Here is a 20,522-nt window from a genome sequence, read left to right on the forward strand (position 1 = left end):
CAAGAAGCGGGGAACTGGCGTACCATAGGATACCTGTTTGAGGCTTTACTTGCTCATCTTTTCTCTTCTTTTTACGAATTTGGGTGCGTATCATCGTCATCTCGTCGCTTGAATATATCGGATGGTGCCTTTTTTTTATTTTTTATTTCATGTTCGATTCCTCGTTTCCGCTCCTGCATCGCATGCGATTCCGCTGGCGACTATTCGGTACCGGTTGTCTCCATCACACCCCCGAGATGGATGGGAACATGGTCCGTCTCTTGTCCTGAGTCGCAAGTGGGATCCCCACGGCAATTTTTCACGTTGAATATGAGGTCTTCTGATACAAACTGATATCATCCTAATGTACTTTATCTACCTGGTCGTCTTCCATCTGTGGCTTTTGGTTTGGACTTGTTAAATCTGGTCTTGGATCGCACGTTCTATGAGCTTTTGCTTTCCTCGACGGTTCTGAGGAATGATATCTTTTGGCTCTTTGAGCTCGATTCCCTAGCGTTGATGATAATTGACATTGAACGCTGAGTCCGCTTGCTTCTGATATCCGTGCTATACAGTCCATCTTTTGCTCTGGCGTCAGGTGCTTGCTTGCTCCATTGAAGATTAAGATTCCGCTTCTCTTCTTATCGTTTGCTTGCTATAGCTGTGTGACTCTAAAACGGAGATGAGAACGAATAGCCGTCTTCGTGCTTCTGACTTTGGCTTGCGCTTGTAGGTGGCCACGCCTTTCCAATCGTAAACTTCACTCAGTAGATAGACTTGACGTTTGACTCAAAAAGTGGCCGGTAGCTTATCTCTCAAGGGATCACGGACTCAATTGCGGGATCAACGCCTTACGGTCTTAGTGACATGCGCCACATTCTTTAACATGTGCAGAGACAGACGGCGGTTGTTGCTATCGCTTGCGACTATTAAAATGTATAATTGGAATATAGATTCTACATGATCTTTGCTATTATGAATCAAGTCTTATCAAGAGTTTAAACAAAGCAACATGTCTCAATGTACCTACCTTGTATTGTCGGAGCCCGCCGCCTCGGCCGAGGCCCGCAATGTATCTCCATCTGGCGCTGCCCCTCACCTGAAGATAGCGAGCCCCTCCATGGAGCTACCACTTTTCTCGCCCTTTCTGCGTTGAATCTCACCCGCTCACTACAGAGTACTTTCAAACAACAGAAAGCATCATGTCGCACTCCCACGACCACGGCGTGAGCCATTCCCACGATGACCCATTCAACGGCCACGGCCACTCTCACGAGATCCTCGACGGGCCCGGCTCATACCTAGACCGCGAGATGCCATTGATCAAAGGCCGCGACTGGAAGGACCGTGCCTTTACCATCGGTATTGGAGGGTAAGTTTCTTTCACTTACCTTCAGTCTAGTCTACGGTACATGCTAAACTCATTGCCATTCCAGACCAGTCGGGTCCGGCAAGACGGCGCTGATGCTCGCGCTCTGCCATGCCCTGCGAGATCAGTATAACATTGCTGCTGTGACGAACGATATTTTCACGCGGTAGGTTGCCTCGCAAATACGCCTATACTGCCATGCATAATACTAATTTGACTGGGGCATACAGCGAAGACGCCGAGTTCCTCACCCGGCACAGAGCCCTCTCGCCCAGCCGCATCCGCGCCATCGAGACAGGCGGGTGCCCGCACGCTGCGGTCCGCGAGGACATCAGCGCGAACCTGCTTGCCTTGCAGACGCTGCAGAAGCAGTTCCAGACGGATCTGCTCCTGATTGAGTCCGGCGGTGATAACCTCGCTGCGAACTACTCGCGCGAGCTGGCGGACTTTATCATCTATGTGATTGATGTGGCGGGTGGTGATAAGGTGCCCCGTAAGGGAGGGCCGGGTATCACGGGGTCGGATCTGCTGGTTGTGAACAAGATTGATCTCGCTGAGGCGGTGGGGGCGGATTTGGGGGTTATGGAGCGGGATGCGGCGAAGATGAGGGAGGGGGGCCCGACGGTTTTCGCGGTGGTCAAGCATGGGAAGGGGGTGGATCATATTGTGAATTTGATTCTGAGTGCGTGGAAGGCGAGCGGGGCGTATGAGGCCAGTTTGGAGAGGTGGAAGAATGGGGCGCCGAAGAATTCGGGGAGTGTGGATGAGTAGATGGCCTCGGCCTCGGCCTCATTCTACGATGGGAGCGTGAGCGGGATCTATATATCTTGTAAATGTACATTCAATGACTGATGACTACACTTTTGTGCCCGTACCCATAACCTTACCAACGCCCGGGAAATGCAGGAACAAGCTGAGGACCGACGGTCCATGAGAAACTGGGTATCTATCACCTCTCGCGGGAGATGAGCAAGGAAGCAATCAACATGCAGCAAACATCCAAGACTTGACGCTCTGGCAGTGGCAGGATGCCAGGGATCAAATCTCCTTCTTGGCGAACCGCGCCAACGCAGGACCCAGGTCCTGCCGCTCGGCGCGGAGCTTCTCCTTTTGCCGCGCAGCGTGTTCCTTGCGCAGCATCTCCGCCTTGACGCGCTTGTCGTCGATGACATTGCCCCGGCCCTTCTTGCGGAGGTACTTGCGCAGGGCACTGTTGCGGCCGCGGCCGCGGTTCTTGAGCTTCTCGATCGGGTCCTCGGGCCGGCGGTCGAGATCCTTCTCCTCGCGGTTCTTCTGGTCGCGGATCGTGTCCAGCTTGCCGACAAAGTTGGCGTCCAGGGAGATCATCTCCGGCTGCAGCTTGTTCAGCAGCGCGCGCACCTCGGCCTCCTGGCGCTGTTTCGTGTTCTCGTACGGGTTGACCTCCAGCGCGTCGTAGTTGGGCTCTCCGGCGCCCGGAACCAGGATGCTGGAGAATCCCTTGTCGTGCGCGACTCCCAGCACATCCTCGAACGGGCACCAGCGCAGGTTCTCGATGCGGTGGCCGTCCCCGCCCCAGGCCATGTAGGGGCTCTTGACTTTGCCCTGGTCCGCCTTCGCAGCGTCGAAGAGGCCGCGCCACACGCTCACCTGCGTCCCCCAGCCGACTGCGGTCAGACCGCGGTCACTGATCGAGACCGATGCTCCGGGCTGGTAGCACGAGTACGAGTGCACCTCCCGGAACATGCGGATATCCCATACGCACATCTTCTGGTCCTGGCCTGTCGACACCATGTACCGTCCTTGTCTGTCCACCGCTAACGAGCGAACGGGGCCGCGGTGCACGAGTGCTTTGACGAGGTTGGTTTGGGAGTTTGGAGACCACAACGTAACCGTTCCATTCTGATGACCGACGTGCATGATGGCGTTCCATGGGTTCTGGCAGAGCGATGTCGGACAGCCGAGGCGTGTGGGCAGTTCTGTGACCATCTGGCCGGTCGATGTGTCGGTGTACTTGAGATGACCGCTCATTTGCTGTGTAGACATGTGTTAGCAATTTCCAGTTATCGGATCTCAAAGGTCGATCTTACAGCGCCAACGAGAAGGAAGTGGTATGGGAGAAAGTCGAGGAAGACCGGTTCGATATACTTGTTGAGACAGTGCAGCTCAACACCGGCGTGGTCGTAGATGTAGACGTGCTTCCTCTGTGCAACCGCAAAGTACTGATTGTTATGCAACCACCGAGCATCGCGAACTGTCTCTCCCAGTTGCAGCTCACAGCCCAATCTGCCATGCCGCCAGTCCATCGTCGCAACGTGCCCCTTCCGACCAGCCAAAAGCAGCTCCCGACCGTTCCTTGTATAGTCTACCCGGTATGGACCCAGATCTTCCAGCTTCAACTCGAATCCCTTCTTCGCCGTCTCGATAGCGACATTCTCGCGAATCTCATCCTGTCGCACCTTGTATGTCCGTTCGAGCTCCCCTTCAGGCTCCAGAAATCCCGCCTCATGCTCGAGCAGAATTTCCGCATCCTTCGCCTTGAGAGCGGCTTCCTTGAACTTGGCCTCCACGACTTTCAAATTGCTGCGTAGCTTCCTATCCCTGACGCTCTGTACATTGATGGGCTTGCCACGTCCGTAGGTTTTTTGCGCTTCGACCACCCGTTTGCTCTTTTCGCGCTTGCCGGTCGGCGCGACGGCCATTGTCGGTGCGGATTCAGACATTTGCTGCGTTCCTCCGCTCTGTTCAGATAATATAATCACTGGAAGGAGGAACTGGCAAAAATCGAACTGAGCGAGAAGTATTGCTGACTGAAAGATGATCGGAGGTAAGGTTATCTGCGGGTCTTGAAGGAAAATTCATGCCAAGATTTCACGCTCGCTTCCCACACCTGGACTAATAATTTTTTTTCTCTGGCAGAAAAGACCCGCTCTCCGAGATCCTGTCTATCGTGCAACGGCTTATCGTGCTATAGAGTCCTTTGAGATTTTCTTCAGGATTCTTTTATTGAACATATAAACTCTCTGTCTATTTCTATAGCAAACTGGACTCTCTTCCTTTTCGATTCAAAGGGTCCGGCGGTGCCAACATGGCGCCCACCCAGACGGTGCATCATCACCGCTCAACTACCAAAGCATCCCACAAGCCATTCAAGTCCAAGCATGCTTCAAAGAGTGCTCTGAAGGACATCAACAAGGGTATGATTGCATTACTCTAGTTTACTATTACTGCCCTGGAACGACTCTAATTGCGATATCTGTGATCAGGCAAGGTTGAGCGGGGTACTCGCAAGACCCCTCACCAGCAACTCATGTCGAAGCTCGATCGTCGGAACCAGGCTCGTCAAAAACAGCAGTTCAAGCATCAGGAAAAGGCGCAGGCCAACAGTATCTTTACAGGAGCGAATGGTGCCCCTCGCCATGTCGCAGTTGTGCCGCTTTCCGTCGATATCGACGTCGCTGCAATCCTCCGGTCTTTGAACGAAAGTGTGGATGTTTCAGCGGACACGATCTCTCGTGTGCGCATTGATCGCTTCAAACAGAGCCTGCAGTATATTCCGGCGAAATATGACTTGATGGGCGCATTGGACGTGTGCCGCATGGCGGATTTCGTTGTGCTGGCATTGTCCTCGGAGGTGGAGGTGGAGGAGCAGGGGGAACAACTGTTGAGATCGATCGAGGGCCAGGGTATTTCCAATGTGGTGGCTGTCGTTCAGGTATGTTGAGGTCTTTCTGTCTTTGATTGTCTGGCTAGTAGGACTAACCGTGGGTTTATTTTCTAGGGACTCGACAAGATCAATCCTCCCAAGAAACGTCCGCAGGTGGCCTCTTCCCTCAAATCATTCATCAACCACTTCTTTCCTTCTGTCGAAAAGGTCCTGTCTGTCGACTCGAGACAGGAATGTTCTAACGTCGTCCGGTCGCTTTGTACCGCAACACCTAAGGGTATCCGCTGGCGCGATGAGCGGAGCTGGATGCTGGTGGAGCAGATGAAATGGCCCGAGGCTACAGGAGAAGTCGTCGACGATGTTGTTTTGACCGGCATTGTCCGCGGAAAGGGACTAAAGGCAGACCGTCTCGTCCATATCCCTGGATGGGGCGACTTCCAGATCGACTCGATCACTGCAGCACCACTCCCAAGTGCCCGAGCGAAGCGCGATGATGCCATGAATGTCGATGAGAATGAGGGCCTGCAGGTTCTTGATGTTCCCACGGCTGACCGCGACGACCTCGCCGCTGTGGCTCCCGAGGAGATCGAGATGGAGGAGGACGATATCTCTCTCGCCGACACGGAGCGCAAGGGTGTCCTCCTAGACGACCACCATTACTTCTCCGATGACGACTCCCATCTGCCCGCGCGCCCCAAGAGACTGCCCAAGGGAACGTCAGAATATCAATCGGCATGGTTCATCGATGATGTCTCCGACTCTGGCTCCGATATTGAGGAAGAGGAAGAGGACGAGGCTATGGCCATGGATACGGCTGGAAACCCCGAGGATGGCGTATTCCCGGATCGTCAGGATGCTATGACAGAAGCTGGACCTTCTGAGTACCCTCAGTCCGAGATGTTCCTTGACCCTTCGCCGGAAGACGAAGCTCAGCAACTGGAGGAGTATCGGGCCAGTCGCCGCAAGGAAGCGTCCGATGACCTGGAGTTCCCAGACGAAATCGAACTTCACCCTAACGTGCTTGCGAGAGAGCGGCTGGCTCGCTTTAGAGGTCTGAAGAATTTCAAGACCAGCGCTTGGGAGACTGCAGAGGACCGTCCACATGAACCAGAGGACTGGCGCCGGCTGCTGCACATCGTGGATTACAAAGGCTCCAAGAACAGAACTCTCCGTGAAGCTCTGGTAGGCGGTGTGAACCCTGGCATAAGGGTTGATGTCCACCTGCGCGGAGTGCCGTCGTCGCTCCGTAACCGCCGGCAGCCCCTGTCTCTCTTCTCTCTTCTCCGTCACGAGCACAAGCATACCGTAGTCAACGTGAACATGCACCTGAACTCTAGCGTTGAGGAGCCCCTCAAGTCCAAGGAGGAACTCGTCGTTCAATGCGGCCCCCGCCGTCTGGTCGTCAAGCCGATATTTTCAGCTGGCGATAACACTCCGAATAACGTGCACAAGTTCGACAGATTCCTCCACCCCGGCCGCAGCGCGATTGCCACCTGGATTGGACCTCTCACATGGGGCGCCGTTCCCATCCTCGTTTTCAAGAGCAAGCAAAACCAGGATCCCGAGGTCCTCGACTCGGCCGATGCCGACGCAGAGGCCCAGATCGACATTGACAACCTGGAGCTCATCGGAAAGGGCACCGTCGTCGCCCCTGACCAGTCCCGCGTCGTCGCGAAGCGAGCCATCCTCACGGGTCACCCGTACAAGATCCACAAGCGAATCGTCACCGTTCGCTACATGTTCTTCAACGCCGAGGACATCAACTGGTTCAAGGCCCTGCAGCTGTGGACCAGGAGAGGACGCAGCGGTTACATCAAGGAGAGTCTCGGTACGCACGGTTACTTCAAGGCCACTTTCGATGGCAAACTCAATCCTCAGGATTCGATCGGCATCAGTCTGTACAAGAGAGTCTTCCCCAGGAAGGCCCAGGCTCTGGAGGAAGTTGTTGCATAGATTGGTGCTGGCATATGGAGGGTCTGCGTGGAGGATTTTATTTGATCAAGTTTACATGAAGGATGACATGATACCACAAAAGTTGACATTGCATATTTCATGAGTTTCGCTGGATTTTTCGCGAGGGCTAACAAAGCATTTCCACGTATATAGACGAAGCATTAGATCCTACCTGCGAATTCAGAGCGTCAGAGCTGGATTCGCTCCGACTATTTTGTTGTTGTCCAAGGGCAAAGTAGATAATGTACGAAGCATCCAAGGTCATCACCCAGGTAAGTGACAGATGCAAACAGTATCACAGGATTGATTGCTATCTCCTTGATATATAGAATGGAATGTAACACCGGTACAAGGCACGCACGGATTCGGATCATCACAACATCATCTAGCATAATCGACAAATATCCCGACAGTCCAACCAGGGACACAATAAATTCAACCCTTGTTCAGCTATCAACACTATAACGAGAATTATGCGAGGCAAGCTTAAGCGAAATCTTCCTCGGCCTCTTCGATATTGCTCTTAATGCGCAGCAAGAGAGTAGTCTTCCACTTGTCCAGCTTGCTGAGCTGGTCATACTGGAACAACTTATCGGCGAAGGCTTCCTGGTCACTGGCCTCGATAGCCTGCACCAGATCAACGAGCAGCTGGTGCTCTCGCGTCGAGGCAAATGTAGGATCGATGTCGCGGTAACTCTCGAGGGCGCGGTTCGCGGCGACAATATCCTGGAAGACGAATAAGCAAGAGAATAAAAGCTGGAGCCGTCGAATCGAGACATACCTTGCTTGCCAGATGGCAGATACCAGCCTTCAGGAAGTAGTCCTTGACAGACCACTTCATGAGATTGTTGGTGATGGATGACCGGCCGATTCTCTCGTAGTTCTCAATGGCCTTGTAGTAGTCTCCCTCGAGAGCGGCCAGATCCGCAACTTTCAAGTAGTGCTTGTTCGCGAGCCTGTACGCAGTTACTAGTCAGTATGCCTGATCTTCTGCATCTGTATGAAGGAAAGAAGTCGCATACGCCTCCGCATTGTCACCGTCAAACCACTCCGCCGCTTTCTCATAGGCTTCCAGCGCCTTCTTCGTATCGCCCAGTTCAACCTCGTACACCTCCGCCAGATGTTGCTGCTGTGTGGCAGCCCGGCGCAGATTCCCCTTTAATACGTAGTGTTGAATCGCCGCCGAGAGCACGCGAGCGGCGTCCTCGGGGTCGGATTTGCGGTAGACCTTGAAGGCTTCTTGCAACGTGTTTGCTGCGTCGTCTGGCTCGTTGAGGTTCTGCTTCTGGATTGCGGCGGCCTTTTCAAACGCCAGCCCGGCTTCTTTGTCTATCATCGAGAAGGTAACTCTGTCAGTAACACTCCTGGGCTTCGAGGAAGAGTGAGGCGGGGCAGATGCGCGTACTCAGCTTCTGCACTCTGAAAGCATTTGCGGCTTGCGTATACAAATCCGCAGCGTTCTCGTACTTTTCTGTCCGTCCGCCGAAGAAGCTTAGTCCGCTTGAGGCGCCTTGCAGCGCTTTCTCTGCCTAGAGAGGCGATACTGTCAGCGATCGTCGCTTGGGACCTTGAAAGCGGGGAATGCAGGTTACCTTCTGAAGTAGGACTCGAGGGTCTTGAGCCATGGTAAGTGATAGTTACACTGTGAGAAGCTATAGCAGACGGAAAAATGGTATGTTGATTACTTGAACCCGAATAGATATGATGGGAAATGGCCAAGTGGGGAGTAGATGGATTTCATGAAGCTGAGCTTGGGGTAATCAAGATGCGGCATGCCCGCCTAACGTAGGCGGTGGGCCTTTTTTGGACTTCTTGCGTTGTTTTCGCTGACATCAACGCTGCTCTTCCAATCAACAAAGCTCAGTTCGAGACGTCTCTAGGATACTACTTATATCATTGAAACTGTATACCTTTCAGCAATCAACATCCATCTGTGCAGTTACGGCAACTTCAAATAGCTAAATGTTGCTCCGCCCGAGTTCTCGGATCGTTCCTGGTCTCCTTTCAAGGCATGATCTGAGGTTTAGAGCTTATGGTTCTCGGCCTTATTCCTCTTCAAAGTCTGACGAGGTGGACATCGACGCTATTCTGTCGAAACCTAGCTGGTCTGTCAAGTCGCTACTCCCCAGCGAATCCTCCATAGAGTCCACCACGGTCACTCCAAAACAGCTACATCATCTTCTACGTCTATCGGCTCTACCGCAACCCGCCAGCAAAGAAGAAGAGGATGCGATGCTCAGAACTCTCAAGTCCCAGATCCACTTCGTAAAGGAAATCCAGAGCGTCGATGCGACCGGGGTCGAGCCCCTCCAAGCCATTCGAGATGAGACCCCGGAGGCGATCCAGGAGAACACGATCGGACTCGAACAATTGAAGGAGGCCATGTCCAAAGAACGAGTGGTAGGACGAAACAGGAGAATACATCGCATTGAGAGCGCCAGAAATGACCGTCCGGACGGAGATGCTTGGGATGGGAATGCACTAGGCTACGCGTCCAAGACTAAGGGGAAGTTCTTTGTCGTTGAGACGGGCAATGAGTCTGGCAATTGATTCGGAATGTCTCCTTCCCAAAAGTCATGGCATTTATTACAGCACAATGGCCTGCTTCATCTCGCGTGCGACGAGTTGCACCGTACGACACTAGGGCGCTGAGTCAGCATCGGATGACTTCATTAGAGCTCGACAGTCAACAGCATTTCTCCACTTAACCACCTACGAGTCAAGACAACACGGGGACTGGTTGGTTTTGTGCAAGGTATCTCACTTCAGCGGTTTTATCAATGTGGAAATCTTTCAAAGAAAAGCATGCTAGCAAGTTTGGGGGAGACTCGACTGAAGCGGCAGCCTCAGATCGTGGCCAAGATCTGACCACGATATTGGATCGATCCCAACGCGGGGAATTGACAGTGCTTGTCGCACTAATCGCACAGCGGATGCGGGATGCAATTGAGCAAAACTTCTCCAATGCCACGCCCTCGCCAGGCCACTCGGCGAACTACGAAGAAAAAGGGAGAGGCTCTTTGCCTCAACCTACAGATGCACAAGACCAGTCATCGTCCAGCAGCGCAGCGAATCGCCCAGGAACCGACCCTAAATTTAAAGATCCCGAGACTGCGACATGTGCTCTGTCCGGTTTTGACGACTGGAGAGACTCTGTCCTTCTTCGGATTGGGGAGGTCGTCAACAGAGACCCAGCTGATCGTGGTGAAGTCCAGGCGGCGAACCAGAACTCGCCGTCAGAAAGGCAATCCCAGCAAATCCGCTCAGAGGAAGACGACCGTTCCATTCGTAAGCTACGTGAGGTCTTCCCGCCGGTGGAGACCAGCCTCTCTCAACTGCCCGAAGCAAAGAAACTCTTAATTCTCCACTCATTGCTACTTCTAGTCCTGAGTCTTGAACATTATAATGCCTGGTCCCGCGTCCTGATGCTGTACGTGGCGTCGAGCTTAGGACTGGACGTGAAATTACTGAACGAAGACGAAGTCAAAGTGGCGAGGGGCTTGCTTGACACTGCTCTGGCGCTGTCATCTAACGCCCAGACGCCGGATGAGCCCCGGAATCGCGATTCATCCAGAAAATGGAAAGTCGGAATCGCGTCAGTTGCAGGTGCTGCTCTGATCGGCATCACCGGTGGACTGGCTGCCCCCCTTGTTGCAGCTGGGCTCGGAACAGTAATGGGCGGCCTTGGGCTTGGAGCCACCGCGGCAGCCGGATATCTCGGAGCTCTCGCTGGAAGTGGTGTTGTCGTCGGCGGACTTTTCGGTGCTTACGGTGGGCGGATGACTGGCCGTATGGTCGACAAGTACGCGCGGGAGGTGGATGATTTTGCGTTCTTGCCCATTCGTGGTTCTCAGCATCGGTCCGAGGACGAAAGGGAAGCTGCGCAGCAAGATCATCGACTTCGGGTTACTATTGGCGTGACCGGGTGGCTGACAGAGGAGGACAATTTCGTGATCCCCTGGCGGGTGATGGGAGCAGAATCGGAGGTGTTTGGTCTCCGTTGGGAAACCGAGCCTTTGATGAATCTGGGAAATGCGCTTGACCTGTTGGTGACCAGCGCCGCATGGACTGCCGGTGAACAAGTCCTGAAGAAGACATTCCTCTCCCAACTCTTGACCGCCGTCGCCCTGCCGCTTGGCCTTCTCAAGGTCGCACGTGTGGTGGACAATCCGTTTAGCGTAGCCAAGGCTCGGGCGGACAAGGCTGGGGAGGTTCTTGCGGATGCTCTTATGAGTAAAGTGCAGGGCGAGCGACCAGTCACCCTCATAGGATACTCCTTGGGCTCTCGCGTGATTTTCGCTTGCCTGCAGAGCTTGGCGAAGCGGCGCGCGTTCGGCTTGGTGGAATCAGCGATCCTGATGGGGGCTCCCACCCCGTCGAACAGCGAGCAATGGTGTCGCATCCGTAGTGTTGTGAGTGGACGCCTTGTCAACGTGTTCTCTGAAAACGACTCTGTGTTGGCTCTCTTGTACCGAACCAGCAGCCTCCAGCTCGGGGTTGCAGGCTTGCAGCCAGTTGAAGGCGTGTCAGGAGTTGAGAACTTGGATGTCAGCGACCTGATCAGCGGCTATCTTCGTTACCAGTTTCTCGTTGGCAGGATCTTGAGCGTCGTTGGGCTCGAGAGCATTGATGCTCGCGAGGTAGCACGGGAGGAGGCCGCACTGGCAGCCAAGGATCAGAGGCAGGAGCAGGAAAGAGCCCGTAACGAAGGACAGGCTGGAATCGTGGGCGATGGGAGGTCACCAAGCCAGCAGTTAGAAAGCCAGGAGGGTCTGCAGGGTGAAGAGGACAGACTACAGAAAGAGATGGAGGGAAGAGCACGGACTCGGCACTCATAGATAGTACATTCTCAAAGCCAATGGACAATAATAGATACAATGACTATCCTTGTTGTGGTTCTATGTTATAGACGGACTTCTAAATCAGGGAAATGACACATGAGCGACACACGCCAATCAGGTCAGTCAGCACTAGCAGTCAACCCTGGATAAGCTCACAAACAGCTGCTAATATCCGACAGATCCGAGACATTTCCTTTGGATTTGAGGCTAAAAATGGCCTGTCAAGCTTCCGACCAACCCCGCCAGTCACTGGGGCCGCAAAGCTTGGTCTAGTGAAGTAGCCGATCACTAGTCCAGGCAACAGTGCGTCGATGGCCTGTTCGCGACATGATTGATCCCTGGTTTACGAAGCCATTCTGTCTCTTAGCGAGGCCACTGATTCCAACGGCCTCTCTCTAGTGCTTGTATCCCGGCAGCCAGGCATTATGCCATTTGTCCGCCATTAGTGCGCTTTTCTGCGTCGGGCAGTGCATGTCAATGTTACATTCGAATAGATTGAGCGTCTTACTGGGGACATATTAAATAGAACGCAGCTGCCTGGCCTTCTGTCCCTCTTTTCCTTTCTTTACTTTGGGCCTGACATTCGTTACGTGTCTATTTGCGTCTCTTTCGCTGCGTTGACTTGTCTTCAAACTTACTATATAAGTCGACCCGGCTACCCTCGCTCGTTCTTATCAGGGATGAGATACTCTCTTATAGCAGGGGTTTCCCTGCTATCTGGATGCGCTATTGCTACTGTCCCAAACATCCAAATCAAAGCAAGTTCTTGATGGATCCTGTGCAAGAGGCACTCTAACCATGAGCTTGATAGGGCTCCAAGTTCTTCTACGCGAATAATGGAAGCGAATTGTGAGTATCTGTCCTCGTTACGATTCAATGACTCATTCTTCTTAGTTACATTCGAGGTGTAGCATACCAAGGTATGTTACCAACCAACTTGACCATCCAGGATGCGACTAAATGAAATAGAGGACTACAGCGGCGGAGGGGCTGGGGGAACCGGCCAGTCCAACGCCAACTACGTCGACCCCCTGGCCGATGGCTCCAAATGCGAGCGCGATATCCCCTACCTTCTGCAACTGCGGACCAACGTGGTCCGGACGTATGCCGTCAACCCGTCCTTAAACCACGATGCGTGCATGCAGAAGTTGTCCGATGCCGGGATCTATGTCATCGCGGATCTGGCATCGCCGGACGTTTCCATCACGTCCAACTCTCCTGTCTGGACGGTCGACCAGTATTCCCGCTACACCAGCGTTATCGACGCATTCCAAAAGTACGATAACATGATTGGCTTTTTCGCCGGCAACGAGGTGGTGAATCAGGCGAATCAGTCTGCCGGCGCTGCGTTCGTCAAGGCTGCCGCGCGAGACATGAAAGCCTATATCAAGAACAAGGGATACCGACAATCGCTGGTAATCGGATACGCGACCACCGACAACCCGGAGATTCGGCTCTCGCTGTCCAACTACCTCAACTGTGGTGACCAGGCCGACGCAATCGACTTCTTCGGCTACAACATCTACGAATGGTGCGGCGACAAGACCTTCCAGACCTCTGGCTACGAGAACCGCACCGAGGAGTACAAGGACTACTCCATTCCCATCTTCTTCTCAGAATACGGCTGTAACACGGAGAAACCCCGCAAGTTCACCGACGTGCCCGTGCTCTTCGGCCCGCAGATGGACAATGTCTGGAGCGGCGGCATCGTCTACATGTACTTCGAGACAACCAACGACTACGGCCTGGTCTCCGTGTCCGGCTCCTCCGTCTCCCTAGAACCAGACTTCACCTACCTCTCGTCCGAGATGCAAAGCGCCACCCCGACCGGCGTCAACAGCGCCAGCTACTCGCCCACCAACTCGCCGCGCGCCTGCCCAACCGCCGACGACACCTGGCTCGCCAAGTCCAGCCCCCTGCCCCCGATCCCCAACGCAGAGCTTTGTAATTGCATGGTATCCAGCCTGTCCTGCGTAGTCAAGGACTCCGTCGACGCAGACCAGTACGGCAAGCTCTTCGGGCAAGTCTGCGGGTACGGGGGCGGGATCTGCGACGGGATCGCGCACAACGCCACGACGGGCTCGTATGGCGCGTACAGCGTCTGCACGAGCAAGGACCAGCTGTCGTATGTGTTTGATCGGTACTACAAGAGCCAGAATAAGGCTGCCTCGGCGTGTGACTTTGCCGGCGCGGCGTCGGTGCAGTCGCCCAAGGGCCAGTCGGCGGACTGTAAGTCGCTGGTTAGCCAGGCTGGTTCCGCGGGGACGGGGACGGTTACTTCCCAGCCGACGGGGGGCAGTGGTACTACCAGTGGTAGTGGTGGCGCGGCGAGTACGTCCACGTCTAAGGGTGCGGCTGCGAGTGCTGTGAACCCTGCTGCGGTCCGGGTGGGCGGCTGGCCTTTGGTTGCGTATGGGGTTGTTGCTGCCATGGCTGGTGTTTTGATGATTTCTCTTTAGTCAGTAGATACATGGTTGTACAGTTAGTAGGAGAAGGAAAACAACGGCTCAATGTCTATTGAAATCTATGCTGATAGACTAAATGGTGTCCGGATGATGTACTTCCTAGTCTAGAATACCTACCCATAGTCATAGTGGTATGATATATGCGCTGTGTCCTTTGTTGAAAGTACTTGCGATGAGGGTTAATCTGTATCCCAATGCAGCAGATCAAAGCTCGTCCGCGTTTAGACCAGTTCAGTTGGTTTCATCCCAGCTAACAATGCAAGCGAGAAAGTGGATAGTAATAAGCACCAGCCTCCCATCCTCCACCCTCAGAACGAAACATATCAAGAGCATGCAAAACGCACCTCCCTTCAGCTTCTGCTGCGTAACAATCCGTTTCGATCAATATGAGACATGAATGCTCCCGGTTCTCAGCTCACAACAGCGATTGGCCCGCAGAACGGAAAATGCTAAAAGCAAGCTTCGATGGCTGCTAGTATAGAGCTACTACTAGCCATTATTCCGTCTGCAGCGGGAAGTAAACAGACAAGTATAGCGGAAGTGGGATGAAAGACGAAGACGACGGAAGAAGTGCTGTAGTGGTTTGCAGTATCACTACCTCTGGAGGGCTTCACAATCTATAGAGTATGCTCTCATGGACTTTCCTGAGCTGTGAAAACTAGGATGCTGCTCGCTGGTTCCTGCTCCATTCTGGAAGAACCAAAGCTTCGGTTTCAGGAAGGGTTTTTGAAGGACTACTTTCAGATGGGTTTGCAGATCGCAAAATAACCGTGTCTGAGGATGTGGAAAGTATCAAGGCCCTCAAAATTTCCTTGAGTCCCTCGGAGTCCTCTGTGTTCTCTCGTCTCAGAACACTGGGTCGTCGATGGCCGATTGGATCTGCGGGGTGAGGCTGACCTGCGCCATCGTTTCTTGGATGTCCATGTCACGGTAGAGCCGGTTCTTAGGACTGCAATCTGTCCGCATGCATGGTTAGCAGATCGCCAGGGCATTGATCATGTCCGGGCCGGTCAGCTTGTCGATCTTAGAGTTAAGCGTTCGTCTCTCAGCACTGATCTCTTTCGGGAGTTGCCTGGTAGTATCTCCTCATATATAGGCTGATGTGGTATGCCATAGCCCATAAGATGGGCAACCAAATGTATATGGTTGCATACATGGACTTAGCTCGCCATTGATCCGCCCCTAGGAAAAAAGTTAAAGGCGTGGTAAAAGACAACGTAAGTAGCAGATGCTGAGAGGCTTCAGACAAGGCACTGCTTCGAAAACAGGACCAAGGGGCCAAGCCGAGTCCAGAAGCATCTCGACTACCCACATTACCATGGGCCAATCCACGAATAACAAGAAGCGTGGTCGTCGCCTCACTGCGATCCAGAGACCCTCCTGGTGGAAGATGCGTAATAAGTATCTCAACTCCACAGCATTGGCGATCAGATAGTATGCCTCGGCGAGGCGGCTCATTGGCATCACGTTTCGTTCGCCCTCACTCGTTCTCCACCAAAACTCGGAGAATCCACGGTCTGTCCATGGTGACAAATCGGGGACGTTGCTATATCCCTCATATGGTGGTACGTTTGAAACTGCCAAATATGAGGTCGTGCCGCTGAGCTTTGAAGGCAGCACCTAAAACTTGACCAGCTCGTCCTAGTAGTCTCCCTTGAACATCAGTCTCGCAGGAGACAAAGACATGCTCTTCATTAGTAGAGTTAGCAGCATTTGGTCCAATAATTCTAGTAGCTATAACCTGTGGACTCCAGGTCTGATTCTGAAAAGTGTTGGCCACTTCAGCCTTAAAGTTCGGCCATGGCTTGAGGTTTCCCACATAGTAGACTGGCTGTAGTGCGTGACGGGTTGTATGTCTTATGCTGACTTTGAGATTGGGTAAGGGTTCTTAGGGCATCAGCCGCTATCATTGCAATTATATTGCCATGTTGAGAGAGTTATGAGCTGGGTGTTGTGATGAGCAAGAAGGCAGGAGGTAAAACGCATACGAGGAAGAGGGATTCCACTATGGCTGTGGCATTATCTGTTTCGTCATTCGCATGTCGGTAGTAGTCGTCCAGCATGACGCAGAAGACAGGTGCCGCTGGCGGTGACTTCCGGATAAAAGAAGGTAAGCAGCGTGAAGTGCAACATGCTCTCCTCGCCTCTCGAGCTCGGATGGTAGGAGTCCAAGTGTGTGATCAGTTGGCTAGATGCAGCAATGGAGACCTAATGATCCCATACCAAGCCCGGTCAACATGGACAGCCAGGATTCCCTCCCTCCATCAACCGCGAAACCCCTCCAGAGGCGTCAAGATGGAACTTCCCATCCTCGGTCCAGCTGCACTGGAACACCTCGGCCAATCGAGTCTGCCTTGCACGATGAGCTTTGCGCACCACTGTTCCCGTGTATCTTGTCATTCTTCCTTGCAGTCCGCTTGCCCACCCAGCTACGTTGGGTCGAAATAGCTATTAGTAGCTGTTCATATCAACATAGCCCCTTTCGACTTTGTCCTGTGTTCTATGGACAAAGCCATCCTTTTGGTTAAAGTAATGGTTGAGGAGGAGGTTCCAGACGCCAGTTACGGCGCCCTCGTAGTCTTGGACACTCGCGGCCCGGTACTCATCGTGGAAGGTCAAAAGCGTATCATACTTGGATTTTAGGGAAAATCAGCAAGGGCACAGCACACAGTTGATCAAAGAAATGCTTACAGGTTCGATGCTCATGTTGGCTATGATGAAATTGGTAACTTCTATGAAAGCAGTAAATGGCTGTTCCCCGATTAGCTGTCTGTCGATATACAAGTGATCTGTGAACTTACCTTGTATGATGATAGTTAGAAAAGTTTCTTAGGGATCTACTAATTCAGTACACTTGCAAGATTTACCCAGCACGGTAAGGACCTTGTCGATGATCTTCGGTCTCTTCGGTTTCTTCCCGGCGGTGGCTCTCGCAGCTCCTCTCTTGCTCGAGTTTCCCATGGACACGACTTCGCATGTCTTCAACTAAGGGCCCTAAGACCTCCATGAGCTCCTTTATTGCAGTGGTCCGGTTCAGAGCTCTCCTTTTCAGTGCCACCCAAAGTGCATTGCCCTGTTCTGTCACCTTAGCGTTGAAAGCCGCCTTTGTAGCCGACCCTGGGGGATCTCTGCAACCTCATCAACGATATCAGACCGGCGGAGCCCCGAGAAGAGGATCGCCAAGTAACCACACATGTCGAAAGCGCGATTGTACAAGGGCGTGGCGGTAAGAAACCACAAATGACGGGCCTCGAGCCCGGCGACTGCTTGGTGGTGCTTCGGTTGATTCCATGGATAGTCGACAAAGAAACGATGATATTCAGACGCCGGATTAGGAAACCAATATATCTTGGCAACGGTCGTATCCATTATTGACAAAGGGGACTGGGCAAGATAGTAACGAACGAGTTGGAGAATGCGGAAACGATCAGGAAAAGGAACGGACCCCAAGGTACTGGATGTCCAAAGATTGCGTACATCTCTGGACGGTCTGGGCTCATGGTGCTTTCGTCGCAGGCCTGCATGAGCTCGAAGTCGAGCATGGTAACAGTCCGCGTTTCCGGCGAGTACAGCACATTGTGCTTTCCAGAATCCAACGACAGATACCCAATGCTTCTGAGCGCTTCAACTGCCCTGCGGATGGTGGAGCGTATGTGCTGCTTGTGATCTGTTGAGAGAAGGTCCCATTGTCTGTCCAAGGGCTCGCCTTTGACCTTCTTGATTATCATTATGTGGCCTTTAGGGAAAAGAGATGAGCAGACAATCTTCCCATGACTCTGAAGAGTGGCGAAAAACTCGAAGCCTTCTGGCCTTAACTGGTACAGTCTCTCGTAGGTACTGGCCTCATGAATGTATCTGTACTTGTCAGTGGTCCTGTCAACATGAGCGGATGAAGTGTTCGTACCCTTGTAACCGTGCATTCGACCAACATTTAGCTACAGCAGGCTCACCGTCCCAAGTAACCTCATACAGTGCTTTGGTATGAGATCCTTTGATGAGTCGATGACAATTGACCCATTGCTGGGCCACGCCATCCTCACCTCCGAAGAGGATTGACTGCAACCCCATGGCTTTGGCGTATTATTGTTCGTTGTCACTTCATTTCGGAAGGGAGATGGGCGCGTGGATGCTTGAACGAATGGCTCAAAAGGTATTTTCAGCTGCCATAAGAAAGAATTAGCTTGCCGACAGCCAGTGGACAAAAGGCTAGGCACTCACGCGAGTATGATTGGAATCGGGAACTTCGGTATATCAACCGTCTCGCGCCGTATTCGGAATTTCTTATCCTATCACTCGTTCCCACAGGCCCACCTGTAGAATGTGCCCAATATCTGTACCCCCGTCCTCTCTTAGGCAGCGCGAGAAGGCAAAAGGCAAGGAAGCACTGCTGAAGGGATGGCCTGGTCGCTTGTTCATCTATTGGGACGATATGTCGAGAGAAAGCCGTATTTCAGTTTGCTAGTGCGCATGTAACGAAACCAGCTGCCCTACATAAATCAGCAAGTGAGCAAACGGCTGTAAGGGTTCATAATACCGAAATGTGGCTGCATGATAGCCATGTTCGCGGCACCGTCATTGACCGGGTATTTTTCGAGCTCGACCGTCCAAAATGTTTTGAGGACGCCCACGGCGAGGACGTCCAATCTCGACAGAGCAAGCAGGACAACGTCTGGTACATCAGAATCTGTGTGTGCAGTGGCTTGGAAATCTCCAAACGCAAGGCGAGCTAGCTCTGTCACTGACAGGGCCTTGGCCACTGCGTCGCAGATGTGTTTATGGAATCTGCCAACGAGTCCCAGCTTGCTTCCTACCCGGAAGTGCTCATTGTCGTCCGAGTCATCTGTCACAGATACTTTTGATTCTGCTCCAAGCGGGAGATCGGCCTCTCGATCAGCAGTCTGGCTGGTTCCATAACAGTAGGGCGATGCTGATGGATGGTTTGATGAAGATGAAGATGATCCCAAGAAGACACGACACCAGATGTGGTCTTTAGAAAATGGGAAATAGCGTCCTTGCTTCGACATTCACTTCATCACTAGTAGATCAAAATTGTGAATATCAATTATCAGAGTAGATGTAATATAGACTGACTCACAGACCACAGTAGCATTCCAGCACCCTCAAAGGTACCATCATTCCCTACTACAGTAGCAGATATACGTTGTAGCCAAGAGCTAATCATGAAACCCTCTGTTTTGCATGTTTATGGTTTTATTCACTTTCGCCAATTCAACATGGCTTATGGAGCCATTATGATATTCACTAGCCCCAAAAAGAGTACCCAAGTGACTGGCTTTGGCGCTTCGGATTGGAGCCTGCCCGTTGGATATTGCTCTGATGGATAGCCAATTAAGCTGGCCTACCTGCTTCGATAACAATGAATTGGTGACTTGCCTCTCACTATGGTAGCCTGCCTCTCCCTCTCACGCTGGCGATCCTTGGGTGTCATTCGGGCTTTCATTCCATCGACATCTCGTCGTAGCAGGCCGAGGTCATCCAGGTCCTGGACGCCCAGCCGACTGGCCGGCTGGCCGAGCATGTGGTGGAGACAATCCTCCGCAGCTCGCTGGATGACCTCGGCCTCTCCAAGGTCCCGTCATCATCGTTTGTAAGACGTGTCGAACGTGCTGCCGTGACCACTGGTTTGAGGAGATCATGGAGTTGTGCCGCCAACTGGGCCAGCGCCTTCACCATGTTGTTGCATTCCTACCAGCGGGAGATGGGTTGCTCCTGGAATAACGACCAGACCCTTTGGCAGCTGCGCTGCCCAAGCCGGTGCACCCGGCCTACCGCCTGAAAAAGAGTGTTCAGGTTGAGGGGCGGCTCCAAGAGGCTGTCATCTTCCAAGATGAGAAGCTTCATTGAATTTGACTTCCATTGTAGAGATAAGCAAATAGTAAACTCGAAGGGCTGATCTGAGTCTAGTGATGCCTTGGCAGCGTCTTTTATGACGAAGCAATTCTTCCACGGAAGTTTCATAGAACTGCCTGCCCTGGCCAGAGGAAAGTCCCAAATCGAGAAAGTATTCTTTGATTTCTATAAATGTTGCGGGCAGACGATACATGCTAAAGAGGTGTCCGGTTGATCTCCCACTGGAACTGGCAGAAGATGTAGTCTGCCCAACATTGGATTCGAGCCACTCAACTACCGCTCAGCCGCTCAACCAAGGCGCTCCTCCCTGATCTTCATGAGGCGCTCATGAATGGTGGCAGAATAGTCCAATAGGTCATACCTGCCGGCGTAGAGCACTGGGGCAAATTTGGCTGCGT

At 52.8% G+C, this 20,522-nt stretch overlaps 10 protein-coding genes across 10 annotated transcripts; 5 read left to right on the forward strand and 5 right to left on the reverse strand.

Moving 5' to 3' along the window:
- Positions 1 to 1,181: 1,181 nt before the first annotated feature.
- Aspvir_000553 (urease accessory protein UreG) lies at positions 1,182 to 2,119 on the forward strand (the record flags this gene model as incomplete). The annotated part of the gene is made up of 3 exons (XM_043265688.1): positions 1,182 to 1,351; positions 1,416 to 1,514; positions 1,579 to 2,119. 3 exons carry the CDS (start codon positions 1,182 to 1,184, stop codon positions 2,117 to 2,119), a joined length of 810 nt encoding a protein of 269 aa, XP_043121623.1.
- Positions 2,120 to 2,386: 267 nt separating this feature from the next.
- Positions 2,387 to 4,050, reverse strand: Aspvir_000554 (WDR46/Utp7 family WD40 repeat domain-containing protein; the record flags this gene model as incomplete). The annotated part of the gene is made up of 2 exons (XM_043265689.1): positions 2,387 to 3,361; positions 3,418 to 4,050. The coding sequence occupies 2 exons, from the start codon at positions 4,048 to 4,050 to the stop codon at positions 2,387 to 2,389; spliced, it is 1,608 nt and encodes a 535-aa protein (XP_043121624.1).
- Positions 4,051 to 4,415: 365 nt separating this feature from the next.
- On the forward strand, positions 4,416 to 6,947 carry Aspvir_000555 (small subunit rRNA maturation protein TSR1; the record flags this gene model as incomplete). The annotated part of the gene is made up of 3 exons (XM_043265690.1): positions 4,416 to 4,524; positions 4,594 to 5,042; positions 5,109 to 6,947. The coding sequence occupies 3 exons, from the start codon at positions 4,416 to 4,418 to the stop codon at positions 6,945 to 6,947; spliced, it is 2,397 nt and encodes a 798-aa protein (XP_043121625.1).
- A 486-nt stretch (positions 6,948 to 7,433) lies between these two features.
- On the reverse strand, positions 7,434 to 8,572 carry sec17 (alpha-soluble NSF attachment protein SEC17; the record flags this gene model as incomplete). The annotated part of the gene is made up of 5 exons (XM_043265691.1): positions 7,434 to 7,673; positions 7,729 to 7,903; positions 7,970 to 8,276; positions 8,353 to 8,476; positions 8,540 to 8,572. 5 exons carry the CDS (start codon positions 8,570 to 8,572, stop codon positions 7,434 to 7,436), a joined length of 879 nt encoding a protein of 292 aa, XP_043121626.1.
- A 337-nt stretch (positions 8,573 to 8,909) lies between these two features.
- Positions 8,910 to 9,497, forward strand: Aspvir_000557 (uncharacterized protein; the record flags this gene model as incomplete). The annotated part of the gene is made up of 1 exon (XM_043265692.1): positions 8,910 to 9,497. The coding sequence occupies one exon, from the start codon at positions 8,910 to 8,912 to the stop codon at positions 9,495 to 9,497; it is 588 nt and encodes a 195-aa protein (XP_043121627.1).
- Positions 9,498 to 9,727: 230 nt separating this feature from the next.
- Positions 9,728 to 11,785, forward strand: Aspvir_000558 (DUF726 domain protein; the record flags this gene model as incomplete). The annotated part of the gene is made up of 1 exon (XM_043265693.1): positions 9,728 to 11,785. The coding sequence occupies one exon, from the start codon at positions 9,728 to 9,730 to the stop codon at positions 11,783 to 11,785; it is 2,058 nt and encodes a 685-aa protein (XP_043121628.1).
- Positions 11,786 to 12,738: 953 nt separating this feature from the next.
- Positions 12,739 to 14,247, forward strand: Aspvir_000559 (glycoside hydrolase family 72 protein; the record flags this gene model as incomplete). Its single annotated transcript, XM_043265694.1, has 1 exon — positions 12,739 to 14,247. The coding sequence occupies one exon, from the start codon at positions 12,739 to 12,741 to the stop codon at positions 14,245 to 14,247; it is 1,509 nt and encodes a 502-aa protein (XP_043121629.1).
- A 2,457-nt stretch (positions 14,248 to 16,704) lies between these two features.
- Positions 16,705 to 16,959, reverse strand: Aspvir_000560 (uncharacterized protein; the record flags this gene model as incomplete). Its single annotated transcript, XM_043265695.1, has 2 exons — positions 16,705 to 16,884; positions 16,945 to 16,959. The coding sequence occupies 2 exons, from the start codon at positions 16,957 to 16,959 to the stop codon at positions 16,705 to 16,707; spliced, it is 195 nt and encodes a 64-aa protein (XP_043121630.1).
- Positions 16,960 to 17,116: 157 nt separating this feature from the next.
- Aspvir_000561 (uncharacterized protein) lies at positions 17,117 to 18,321 on the reverse strand (the record flags this gene model as incomplete). The annotated part of the gene is made up of 3 exons (XM_043265696.1): positions 17,117 to 17,381; positions 17,659 to 18,108; positions 18,158 to 18,321. The coding sequence occupies 3 exons, from the start codon at positions 18,319 to 18,321 to the stop codon at positions 17,117 to 17,119; spliced, it is 879 nt and encodes a 292-aa protein (XP_043121631.1).
- Positions 18,322 to 18,749: 428 nt separating this feature from the next.
- Positions 18,750 to 19,277, reverse strand: Aspvir_000562 (uncharacterized protein; the record flags this gene model as incomplete). Its single annotated transcript, XM_043265697.1, has 1 exon — positions 18,750 to 19,277. One exon carries the CDS (start codon positions 19,275 to 19,277, stop codon positions 18,750 to 18,752), a length of 528 nt encoding a protein of 175 aa, XP_043121632.1.
- Between the last annotated feature and the right edge of the window lie 1,245 nt (positions 19,278 to 20,522).

The sequence above is a fragment of the Aspergillus viridinutans genome, assembly GCF_018404265.1.
Source record: "Aspergillus viridinutans IFM 47045 DNA, scaffold_1, whole genome shotgun sequence".
Classification (NCBI taxonomy): domain Eukaryota; kingdom Fungi; phylum Ascomycota; class Eurotiomycetes; order Eurotiales; family Aspergillaceae; genus Aspergillus; species Aspergillus viridinutans.